This window comes from Nyctereutes procyonoides, unplaced genomic scaffold, assembly GCF_905146905.1.
Source record: "Nyctereutes procyonoides isolate TBG_1078 unplaced genomic scaffold, NYPRO_anot_genome, whole genome shotgun sequence".
Taxonomy (NCBI): Eukaryota; Metazoa; Chordata; class Mammalia; order Carnivora; family Canidae; genus Nyctereutes; species Nyctereutes procyonoides.
Window position 1 is genome coordinate 68,339,532 of NW_026575052.1, and position 13,624 is coordinate 68,353,155.

General features: G+C 35.4%; 1 protein-coding gene across 1 annotated transcript in view; it reads right to left on the reverse strand.

Annotated features, from left to right (window-relative positions):
* The window catches only part of MYO3A (myosin IIIA), a 225,221-nt gene that overhangs the window by 86,522 nt on the left and 125,075 nt on the right, over nt 1–13,624 (reverse strand). The window contains exons 16-18 of the mRNA XM_055332397.1: nt 5,200–5,326; nt 946–1,156; nt 9–156 (exon numbers count right to left, since the gene is read on the reverse strand). Of these exons, the coding sequence (XP_055188372.1) occupies nt 9–156; nt 946–1,156; nt 5,200–5,326 (486 nt within the window). The remainder of the gene's footprint in view (nt 1–8; nt 157–945; nt 1,157–5,199; nt 5,327–13,624) is intronic.

Below are 13,624 nucleotides of genomic sequence, written 5' to 3' on the forward strand. Positions count from 1 at the left end.
TGACTTACCTGTTCCCATGTGAACACATGTTGATTGAAATAATACTGAATTTGTTCATTTGCAATGTTAATGCACAGCTGCTCAAAGGAATTTTTTTTGAAATTTTCAAAGCCAAATATATCCAGAATGCCAATGCTCAGTTCATCATCATTCCCACTAGAAAATTAAAAAGGCACTATTTTGAGTTCTTATTTAGTTTCTTAAGAGGGAATGTAAGGCAGGGTATCTTAGAGTTTTACTTTGGTGATTTAGCTAAGAAACTACTACCAAGACACAGAGTGAAAAATCTCTTCATAGAATATAAAATTAAAGTAGGTAACATTAATTTTAATATGTAAAAGACACATATTTGGTATTACGGAAATAGCTCCTATACTTTTTCCTGTGGGTTCATGGGTTCTAGATCGCAGCCCTAAGTAATTCATGAATCACTTTTAGACATGGCAGCCTTTTAGACATGGCAAAAATATGTTCAATAAACACTATAGCAGAAAAGCATAAATTCTGTGTAAGATTATCTTTATTTAGTCTTTCACTATAGGATAATTAAAACATCTTGCTAAAAATATTTTATCTCTTTTAAAGAATTGTTATTTACTTTTGAGTTATTCATTCATATTTAATATAGAATAAATGGTAACCTGGAGAAAGATATAAATATATTTGAATTTATTTTGTAGTAAAGTACTTTAAAATGCAATTAAATACTATTTTATTATTTTTTAAAAAAATATTTTAGTTTTAAATAAAGTCCCAGGACTTTAAAAATTTTGTAGCTATCTGGCCCAATAAAGTGCTAGTAGGAAATAAAGCAGAGAACTTTAGCAATTAAATAATAAGAATTAAAAACAACTTCAGAGACACTCATACATAAATCAGTAAATTGGAAAACAGATTTATATCACCTGACATTTGGGAAAAAAATGTTTCCATAAGAATGTTTACCTTGGTGATGTGCCATGCTTCAACAAGCTGTTAATACGATTGACTATCCAACTAAAGAGACGCCCATATAAAGTTTTAGCCATAGCATCTCGGACATCGGTGGCTTTTTCTACGGTATTGGGTCGTATAATTGTTTCTCCTCTAGTGACCACACAGTGGGAGGTAAGAGCTTCTTGTAGCTCATCTGCCTGAATGCAAAGCAGAGAAGCAGCTAAAAAAAAAAAAAAAAAAAAAAAGTAAAATAAACAGATGTGTTGTTAGAAAAAGTTCTGGCAATGAAGTAACTTCCCATTGAATGAAAACATCTTAGTTTACTTTCTTCAAATGACTTGAAATAAATATGTGAAGAATTTATAATGTAAAAATAAGTTACTATTCAGTAGTAGTCCTGGCTCCAATCATTTTTCTCTATTTGGTCAAATGTAGGCTGCTGTATAATATAATAATATAGCACAACCCAAACTAAACTGGCTGATGGGGAAATACATTTGCACAAGCCAGTGGTTGTTTATGTAACGCCAAACACAATTCCACTGAATTATGTTAAATAATTTAAAAGCATGATGAATAGATTTGGGATAATTTGAACACCATTATTATATACACATTTTCAAAATGTAGAATTTTTTAAAAGATTTTATTTATTTATTCATGAGAGACACACAGAGAGAGGCAGAGACACAGGCAGAGGGAGAAGCAGGCTCCCTCTGGGGAACTTGATGCAGGACTCCATCCTGGACCCCAGGATCACAACCTGAGCCAAAGGCAGACACTCAACCACTGGGCCACCCAGGTGCCCCACAAAATGTAGAAATTAATTGGAAGTTTACTTAGACTTCAGGGGTACACCCAAACAAAAGTATTTTATGTAACTTCTGCAATATGGAATCAAAAAAGCACAAACCTTATGTTGACGTTCATATATATATTTTTACCACACTACTTCTCAGTTATGTATTTCAATCATTAAATTTTGTTACAATGTGATGCCTGGAACATATATTCATATTTAATGATAATTAAATATCACAGGAATTTTAAATGAATAATACTGAAATTCAGTGAATAAAAATATTCATTTTTAATACAATAAATATCTTTAATGCAAACTGTTACATGATAGACTATTTTTTAAAATCAGTTGTTCTCCTTTCAAATTACTTTCAACATTCTGAATTTACCTTTAGCATTTGGGACAAGCTATTTCTTGACTATGTGACTAAAATCATTGAACATTACTATAACTTTTTTCAGATTGCAGAAGTAATACAAGCTCACTGCAGAAATCTTACTTTGAGGTTAACATTCTGCATTCCTTTCCTTTTAGGGATGTTTATTGCCACTATTCTGCATATGTATTTTATCTTAATATAATATCTTAAGAATTTCTCATTTTGTTAAATATTGCTTATAAACAATTTTAATTTGCTGTATAAAATTCTGCTATATATCATATGAATAATTTTTACATTGTTGGATGGTTAGGGTGTTTCCATATGTTCATAATTATAAAGAATGCTGGGATAAATATTTGGGGCATGAAACTGTTCCTGTTTTGTATTATTGTCTTAGCATAAATTGCCTAAGTTCAGCAACTGGTTCAGAGTATATAAACATATTTAAGCCTTTTGATGTACACTATTTAGCTGCTCTTTTAAAACTCTGAACCAATTATATTATTATCAGTTAAGTAAAAACCAGTAATTTCAATGCAATTTCATGGACACCACAGATTACTTTTGAAAATGGCCAATTTGATAGGAAAAAAATGTCTATTTTTTAATTTGTTTTTAACTGACTCTTAGTGAAGCTAAATACTTTTCTTCTATTCACATTTTTATTAGTAATTTGTGGTTTTATTTTATAAACTGCCTTTTGTCATTGATATATTTAATTTTCCTAATCAATTTAGAAGAGCTCTTTATAAGTCACACATATTGCTTATGTATATGTTGCAAATATTTTCTCTCACTTTTCACTTGTATTACAATTTCATTTATTTTTCTTGTATTAGTATGAAAGGATTTGAATTTTTATGTGACCAAATATGCATTTAAAAATCCTTTCTGCTTTTGGTTTTTTGCACATAAAATTCTTCAAGTCTTTTCTCATCTCAGGATTAGCACTTTTTATGGTGTTTTTGCATTTAAATTGTTATAGGCTTGGAATTTATTTTGGTATATGGTGTATGAGAAGAATTTGAATTCCCCCTCCCCCACTCAAATGGGCTAGCTAGTTCACAGTCTCTACAACACTGACTCCCTATGGACTTGTAATGCCATTTCTAGATGGTGTCTCCCATTGATTAATATGTCTATTTCTACTCCTGCGTTGTTTATTTATTGACATATATTTACTGAGTGTTTACAACATGCCAAGCATTAAAATTACTTGGGAATATAATGCTAAGTATAATACCTTGTATGACAAACTTCTAGTTTTGATCATCTTTATCCAGAAGGAATGGGAAGCTAATTAAGAAATTTAAGTGGGAAGATAAAAGGAGAGGGAGAGAGAAACAAGCAGGGGGAGAGGGAAATTCAGAGAACCCACTGGTACATGTGTAAGTGGTTTCTGAATGAACTGTGGAGAATGGCCTGGAAAAGTTCAAGAACTGATACAGAATGAACAATGGGGAGGTCCCTTAGCTCAGGTGATAAGTGATATTGTCTTTAGTGAGAATGAAGATGATGGAGATAAAGTGATCAGATTCAAGAGATATTTATAGGATTGAATAGATAGAACTGGTGCCTGATTTAAACAATGCACCTGCAAAACCATCTCAAAACATGGCCTTGGTGTGGAGATAATTCCTTGCAACTTTAATTATAAACCATTTTAAGTAAGTTAGCAAAATTTCTATTTTCCAAGAATGGCTATTCCAGAAAGTGCTTTATTGAATTATAATGATATTCATATTAATACTAACCTTCTGTGACCCATATGATTGCCTCCTTCTATACAGAAATAGGTTCTCAATTATCAAAGTCATTTCTTAGTTTGGTAGTATACACTCATATCTACAACATATCTCTGTTGTAAATTATTCTATTCATGGCTGATAACTCTTCCAGTTATGACAATGGTGAGATCTCAATCTATCATTGTAGTTTTCTGTTTTTGTTTTTCCTTCCACTTCTGCTAACTGAGGATTGCTGGGAGCTATAGATCAGCCTGGAGCTACTGGCTCAAGGTCGCCACAAAATACTAGATGTGCTGAACAAAGTTCAGTCTGGGATCTATGCTGATCTATCTATGCTCAGTTCATCATGGGTTGGAGGGATCTCTATGGCTCAGAAAATAAATAAATAAATACACAAATACATACATAAATAAAATCAATCTAATACTTTCTGTGCCAATAACTAACTTTAAATATGAAAAATCAGAATATGTTCCCAGGTCCATGCCAATCATTACATGACAACCTCAGTCCTTTTACCAAACTGGTTCCAGAGACATAGTGGGATAGAGATGATAGGGCTCTGGGGACAGGTCCAGACTGGGACGGTTGGTATCTAGTCCTCTGAAATTACCCTAAAACATCTCATTCTGATCCTGATTAAGTATAAATCAGAAAAATATATAAATTTGTATCATGATTCCTTAGGTTATGATTGAAACTTATAACAAATCTGGAATTATGGGGGTTTATGTTTATATCAAAAAATTTTTTAAATTGGGCATCTCCTATATAAAAAAAGCTATGCCATCAGAAGCTAAGTGGAAAATCTTAAGTTATTATAATACTTCATCAAACTCTGCTAGTTAGAGAAAAAAAGCTGATCTGAAGCAAATCCCATGATGCACTCTTCTTATATAGAAAATGATCATAAAATCAGGATGAATGAGTATAAAATCCATCCAGTATGAAAATAAATATACAAGTCTTTATTACTTACAAAATTATAGAGATGCTAAGTTTATAAAATAATAATTTTAACTGTTTTCAGTTTACTAAATTTTAATGGTATATTCTGTGTTTTTACACTGAAATGTAAATAGCTCCTAAAATAGTCATGAAAGCCTGTCTTTAGAAAGGCTTTCTGCAGTAATCAGTTAATTTGTAGGCATGATGATCTGTTTTAAATATTGGACTTCATAAACTTCATTTTACACAAATTGAATTAGAGTTTTCATTTTTAGGATTCCAGAAAAGTACAATTGCTTGAAATTATCCTTATAAGACACTTACAGTATTTCATTAGACACTTTTCAAGAGTTCAATTTTGAACAGAAGATAATAACACTCACAGTTCTCCAGAGCTGCATGACTGGAAATGTGGCTCTTGTCAATCTGGTGTTCAGTTGCTACAGAAGAAAATTCAATGTTGCCAACATTCAAGATTGCAGCCAGTATACTGTATATACTTCCAAGTTGCTGAAACACACCATAAAAATGTTAGCATCACCCTTTCCTGGAGTGACAATGGCCAGAGACAGAGTGGGGAAGAATCCCAAGGCTCCAGCATAAGAAGTCATCCCACAGATGAGATGTCAGACTAAGAGACCCAAGTAGGCTCAGTCTCATTAGTTATTTTAATATGAGAGGTGAGCATGGTGCCTGTTACCCAGTGAGTGCTGAAAAAAATACGTTGTGAATGCAAATATGTATAAAAAATAGAAGGAGGAGTTCTCCTAGGAGGAAGTAGAAATATCTAATTTTTTAGGCCACAGATAAATCTATCTATGTAAAACTTAACTTCAGAACTTAACATGGTCACTCCAGATGTTCCTTTTTCTTGAGGCCATCTTAAAAGTGTGTTATACATGCGGAGAAAGGATAGTTAGGAAAGAAAAATCCAAAGATCCCAGCACTAAAATCAAAGGATATGTGTGGTTTCAGTATAGGCATGAGAACTTTGGAGTACAGCTTAGAGTTTAGAGTAGTAAATCCCTTTTATTTTAATATTTTATTTTATTTTATTTTAATTTTTTAGTAAAACCCTTTTAAATAAGGTACATGAAAAATACATTCAAAACCACACACATACATATCACTGTTCTTGGATGCATTTCACCAAGGAGTATGGTAATTCTACATGTCATTCCAACTACATTCAACTTGCAGTAAGATACAGGAAAGAGACAAAATCCTTTATTGTTTACTTATGTTGCGGCCTTTATTCTAGTGCAGCTCCTACTCTTATCAGAAATGATTATTCCAATCACTCAACATTCCAAGTCATGATAAAAACTGGATATGAAAAAAAACACAAATCAACAAAAAAAAACTGGATATGAAAAAGAATCTTCAGGGATATTTATTCATTCATATGTAACATATAAATATATATTAAATAAAATAAGTATATTTACTGAATGAATATTAAGATGTATCTGTACCTATCTATATATTCACTTATCTGATGCACATATATTTTATGCCAGGCACTGCTCTAGTCACAGGGAATTCAGGAGAGGCAGGACTAAGATATTTGTTTCCTTAGGGTGTTCAGGCAGCTGAGAAGGCAGACATTAAGAAAAGAAACAAATAGACAAACATGACATTTTCAGTAACAAAATGGGCCATGCAAGAAATAAAATGTACAGGAGGGAGAGTGACTGGGAAGGGCAGGGAGGGTCTTTTTAGTCAGGGAGGTTAGGGAAGGCTGCCCTCTGGGAGGCAGAGGTCTGGATCACAAGGAGATCAGCCAGGAAAAGAATGAGAATCAAACTATTTCAGGCAGAGGACCAGCAAGGGCGAGGACCTGCCTTGAGGGAAGAAAGTCAGAGCGAGGCTGGAGGACATTGAGTAAGGGGCAGGGATGGTGTGATAGGAGCCAGGGAGGTGAGCATGGGCAAGATCCACCAGGCCTCCTGGGCCTCCATAAAGAGTTTGGGTTTCATTTGATTTGTCATGGGAAGCCACTAGAAATTTCAAAGCTGGTAGTTGTGATATTTTAAACTGATGAGTCTGCCTACAATGTGGAAATGAACCGATTGGGGACAGATGGAAAAGTAGAATCACAGGAAGCTATTGTGGGATTCTAGTGAGAGATGGTGGTTTGGATTAGGACAGTAAGCAGTAGAGATGGAAAGTGGTAGACTGATTGGGGTACATCTTGGAAGCAAAACAATAAATATGCTGATGGGGTGGATGTGAATCATTTTTCTATGAAAATTCTCCTGAAAATCATTTTTCTATGAAAATTCTCCTATGAAAAGTGAGGAATGTCCATTTGTAATATGTATAACTCGAAAGGAGCAACCAGCATGAGCTTTAATGATACATGGAGAAATAAAAACAGCATCTGACATCCTGCAGATTTTTCTTGAGGAAGCTACAGGCCTTATGGATAGTCTACACCAGGAATACCCCATAAATAGATTGTTGAAAACTATGTTCCTTCAAAACTTTGTGTGTTTGTCAATCACAGACTGGAAAGTTCAGATATGTAAGTTCCAAAGTCATACTTTAGCAGGATTTAGAGATGCATTATAGAGAATAACAGGCTGAATCCATCAACATTTAATTCTTATTCAATTGTTTAGAATGACTGTATAATTTTTCTAGACTGGGGCTCTCCTTGATATCCTAGAATCACAATGCTCTTTTGGATTAAAGTTGGAGGCTCAGAAGACAGCAGCAAATGAGGGCCCTGGCTCAGTTTGGCTTGGGAGCTAGGCTGATGGGGCTCAAGGGGGCCTGACCTCAGGTACAGCTATGACCTTGACCAAGCACTTGGGTTATTCATGCTACAAAGACTAATCATCTCAAATGCTGGTTACCCCAAGGAGTGTAAAACAATTTTTGTTTGATGGTTAACAATGAGTGCAAGGACATTTTTTCATTTTATGTATAAAACTACCAATGCATAAAGCAATCTACTAAGTTTCCATAATTGAATGAACTGAGATTTGAATCCTGATTGCCAGCCCACTGAATGTGCTATATCTTCCCAGGAAGGAGAGTTGGTGAGTGACTTGCAGGAAAAGTGCTCTTCAGAGTCTGGAAGACATTCACAATTCCCTCTACATACTCCACCTCTTGCTATATAGCTTTGTCTGTACTTGAGGAGGTTGGATTGCTGCTACTTTTACAGTATCTTCAAGGACAAACACAGTTGTGGTTTGTTGGAGAGTCAGACCTTCATTGTTCTGATATATCAGCCTCCAATCTACTCTACAGCTGCTCTGGACATTTCTGCTTTGCTTCTGTTCTTGTACACTAAGCTGATCTGCTAGGTGGACAGCAACTCAAAACTACATGTGTAGGGTGAGGTCACTTTTCTCTACACTGAGTTAATCTGCCTAAGGCAAAGCAATTCTGTTAGAAGTACTCTTCCTCTCCTAGAAGTTTATTGTACTACACCTCTTACTCAATCATCCACCCATTCATTCATTCAACCGTCATCTGTTGACTATTAAGCACTATGTGAGATATTAGGTAAATACCAATAAATAATAATTTCTGCTCTCAAGCAATTTACATACTCATAAAACCAAAGGATATGGATCATTTCCTATACTGAATTTCTATCTGGATCATTTCTATATATTTCTACTTCCTGTATTTTATTTTTTAAAAATTCAAGTTACTCAACTTAAATTTTTAAAAGATTTTATTTATTTATTCATGAGAGACACAGAGAAAGAGGCAGAGACATAGACAGAGGGAGAAGCAGGTTCCTCTCAGGGAGCCTGATGTGGGACTCAATCCCCAGATGGGATCACACCCTGAGCCGAAGGCAGACGCTCAACTGCTGAGCCACCCAGGTGTCGCTCTACTTCCTCTTTTTATTATAGTTTTTTTTTTTTAATTAACAAGCTTTATTTGTAGAGTAGCTTTAGGTTCACAACACAACTGAGTGGCTAGTGCAGAGTTCCTATGTCGCTCCTGTCCTCCCCACTCCACACACACAGCTTCCCCCACGATCAACATCCTGCATTAGAGTGATACATATGTTATAATCAATGAAACTACACTGACACAGCATTATCACCCAAAGTCCATCATTTATATCAGAGTTCACTCTTGGTGGTGTACATTCTCGGGATTTTTACAAATGTATAATGACACATACCTACCATCATAGTATCATACAGAGTATTTCCATTGGCCTAAAAATCCTTTGTGCTCTGCCTAGTTATCTCTCTTTCTCACAACCTCTAACCACCACTGGTCTTTTACTATTTCCATAGTTTTGCCTTTTCCAGAATGTCATATAGTTGGAATCCTACAGTATATGGCCCTTTCAGATTGGCTTCTTTCATCAGTAAAGTGCATTTAAGGTTCCACCATGTCTTTTCATGGCTTGATAACTTATTTCTTTTTAGCGCTGAATAATATCCCCTTGCTGGGATATACCACAGTTTATTTATCCACTTGCCCACTGAACTTGACATCTCAGTTACGTCAAGTTTGGCAATTATGAATAAGGCTTCAGCAAACATTCGTGCACAGGTTTCAATTCCTTTAGGTACATACCAAGAACCCTGATTGCTGGATCACATAGTAAGAGTATGAGAATCTTCCCATGGAGAATGTCATATGAAGAAGAACTTTTTTAAAAAAAAAGATTTCTATTTTTTTAAGGTTTTATTTATTTATTCATGATAGACATAGAGAGAGAGAGAGAGAGAGAGAGAGAGAGAGAGAGAGAGGCAGAGACACAGGCAGAGGGAGAAGCAGGCTCCATGCCGGGAGCCCGACATGGGACTTGATCCCGGGACTCCAGGATCACACCCTGGGCCAAAGGCAGGTGCTAAACCACTGAGCCACCCAGGGATCCCAAGATTTCTATTTTTAAATAATTTCTACACCCAACATAGTGCTCAAACTCACAACCCCAACAGCAAGAGTCACAAGCTTTACCAACTGAGCCAACCAGGTGCCCCCTGCCACGTGAAGAAGATGCCCTTAAGGTGAGGCATCTGTAATCCAAGGATCACTAAGGATTGCCAGGGAATCATTAGAAAGTAGGGAAGAGGCATGGAGCAGATTCTCCCTCACAGCCCTCAGAAAAAAAAAACAAACTTGTCACAGACTTCTAATCTATAACTGTGAGGAAATACATTTCTGTTGTTTAAATAATCACTCGATGGTGCTTTGTTATGGCAGCCCCAGCAAAGAAATATAGTATCAATGCTTTTCAATTAAATTTATGAATAAGATGTATGACCTTGGGATAATCAGTGTGTTTATTCTTAACTATCTAAAATCTTTAGATAATATTAGAGACATTGTAAAACAATCTGACAATGACTTTTGTGACTTGAATTTAAGCACTTAGTTGGTAATACACTTATAATTTTAATTTGAAAAGCCTAACATAATTTACTTGCAAATTGTATTCACATAAATAAGATAACATGATCTCCTACATTAATAATTTTGAATGATCATATTTTCAGGGCTAATAAGCTTAGGTGCTTAAGATTTAGTTAAAGGACTAGAAAGTTTAGAAAGTCCTTATTGGTCCTTGTAAGATTGCTATGCCAATCATTTAAAATATCTGGAAGATTGAGATGTACTAAATTTTTACATAGTTTCAGGCACTTAAAATACATAATTAATTATGTCCATTTCAGACAACTTAAGGTTATATTTATGAGTTAAGTCAGTGGAGTTGACCCAAAGTTGTTTCTATTCTTGTACAAAGATTGTTACATGCAGAAATTGAATAAAAGATGTAACAAGAGAATGAGAAGACAAGCCATAGAGTGGAAGAGAATATTTGTGAAAGGCACATCTGATAAAAGACTATTATCCAAAACAGAGATTTTTCTAAAACTCAACAGTAAAAAAACCAACCCAATTAAATTAACCAACCCAATTAAAAAAAAAGACCTTAATAGACACTTTACAAAAAAAGAGAGATGGCAAACAAGTCTATGAAAAATGTTTTATACCATGTGTCATCCAGGAAATGCAAATTAAAACCATAAGGGGGTACCATGGCATACCTCTTAGATTGGCCAAAATCCCAAACACTGATATCACCAAATGCTGACCAGGATGCAGAGCAACAAGAAGTCTCCTTCACTGCTGGTGTGAATGCAAACGGTTACAGCCACCTTGGTAGACAGTTTGATGGTTTCCTACAAAACTAAACATACTCTTACCATATAATCGAGCAACTGAGATCCACAGCATTTACCCAAAGGAATTGAAAACTTGCGTTTTCACCAAGAGTGAATCCTAATGTCAATTATGGACTTTGGATCATAATGACACGTCGGTGTAGGTTCCCAAGAATTCCATGTTTTCACACCTTAGCTCCATTTCATGTTTCTCTTTTCCTCACTCTTATAATCTCTTTTTAGAACCTTGTAGTGACCAACCACTAGATTTCATGTTTCTAGAACATTCTCTGCTTGTTATCATGGAATTGATTATATTTTCTTGAAATTCTGCTTAATGTATGTGTCTTCTATCAGATTATAAACTCACTGAGAATAGAGATTGTGCTTCATTCATGGCACTCAATTAATGCTGGTCAAGCTGTTTTCTTTTGGGTTGATTAAGTGACAGTAAACTTTTCCTTACCTCATTCAAGAGAGTGGTGAGAAAAAGGAAAATTCTTGGACCTCTAAGTAGGTGCCAATCACCACAGAGAGTGGCAAAGTGACAGCGGCCCAGGCTGAGGGGGGTGGCACTACTCAGTTTAGTCCTGGGAGAGCCAAAATGCTGATGCTGCCATTGAGAAAGGGCAGAGAAGGCAGGATAGGGAGGATCAGACCAGAGCAGGTCCCCACAGGCCAGGACACTATCAGAGCCCACATTACCAGCCAGATAGGAACTGATGGGAGGAAAGGAGAAGCTCTGCCATTAGCATTTGCTGTTGTTCATATATAAGGGATCTTAATATGTTCTCTGTATGTAGGTTGAATTTTGCACATACTTAAAGCCATAAAATGACATGACCAATCTGCAAAGATTAGAATAAAATTAAAGAGCTCTCAATTGTAGTTATCAAATCACAGATAATGACACTTACTGTACTGATAATGAAACTGTATCAGAGAGATTCAGTTATTGGTCTAAGGATACAGAGATAGAGACAAGCCATGCCACGGACTTTAACTCACAGGTCCTGACTCCCTACTACAGAATTATTGTTATTTTAATTGACAACGTTCCTGGGTCATGTCATTTATTTAATTCAGGTCATCAATGTTGACTAAGTTATGACATTCTAGAATTATAACTTATTTTATGCATTTTGAATGAAGACAAGTAGGTATCCACTTATTTTTTTTAAATCCTTATCAGATGACTAAAAAGGACTGATATGCCTCTCTCATCCCAGCCAAAACCAAGTTTTTAAGATGAAGCATTTCACAGAAATTCACTTAAATATTAAAAAATGTCTTTTTAATATTCATACATACTATTTTTCATAATAAAAGTGATAACTCATAGTCCAAAGAAAACATATTAGATTGTTATTTTAGACATAAGAAATGGAAGCAAAATTAGACAAAGGTATTTTCATCTTAGACTTAAGACATATGACTGTGCAAAGAAAAACAAATAAAAATTCCTGTCATGACATAGTAAATAGTGTCTCTAAAATAAGTTGAATCATAAAACTAGTATTCATTTATTTTAAAACTGGCAGAAAAATGGCTTAGGAAAGTCATATGTTTTAAAAACTTTTAGAGTTTTCCAGTTAGGGTGATTTTTTAGAGAATATGTGATTTTGCTTTGCCTGCCATTCCTTTGGATTATGCTGACTCAACCAGTACACAAGTGAACTGCAGCCCCTATGGATCTTTAAAGGAACACATACACCAGGTGCTGTCAACATCAGAGAATGATAAGGAGAGAGAGAAAGAAAGAGGGAGAAAGAGATACTCATCTTGAAGAATCACTGTAAGTATGCTGCAGTGAAGTGTGAAGGCTTCAAGCTGTGCTTGGGGAATGTGAGAATCATACTACTCAACTTGATATTAAAAACTGCCTAATTCCAAAATGGAACTGAAGCAGCCATTGACATAGGACATACCAACAAAGCCAGTGGCATTAAAAAAAAAATCAGGATTTGGATAAAAAGGAAGTAAATATCTACTCAGTTTAATTCTACTGTCTCCAAACCTGAATGGTCTGCCCTGCTAGGTCTCAGAGTCTCTGCTCTTGGATGGGAGACACCACATCTTAGGAGAGCCGCCCAGTACTTGATTAAGAGTCTTCATAAGATATTTAGCAGTGATTGTGCTTCACTCCAGAAACAGATTTTTTTGTTTCCTTTATTCTAAGCTGTGTGTTTAGATGTTTGCATGTTCAGCAAACACTGAGTATGTTTAAGTTTGGAATATTATGTTTTAGAGAAGTGAATTATAATTGTCAGTGGATGTTAACTGTACTGGTTTCATTTTTTTTTAAATTTTTTTTAATTTTTATTTATTTATGATAGTCACAGAGAGAGAGAGAGAGAGAGAGAGAGAGAGAGAGAGAGAGGCGCAGAGACATAGGCAGAGGGAGAAGCAGGCTCCATGCACCGGGAGCCCGATGTGGGATTCGATCCTGGGTCTCCAGGATCGCACCCTGGGACAAAGGCAGGCGCCAAACCGCTGCGCCACCCAGGGATCCCATGGTTTCATTTTAATGTTACTAAATATCGGTCTCCCAAGCAAGAGAAAGGAGCTGAGCCAAATATACGTAAAACTCTGCCTCTGATGAGTGGGGCTTAGAAGTAAACAAACCAATTAAAAATAATTCTCTGCTTCTAAG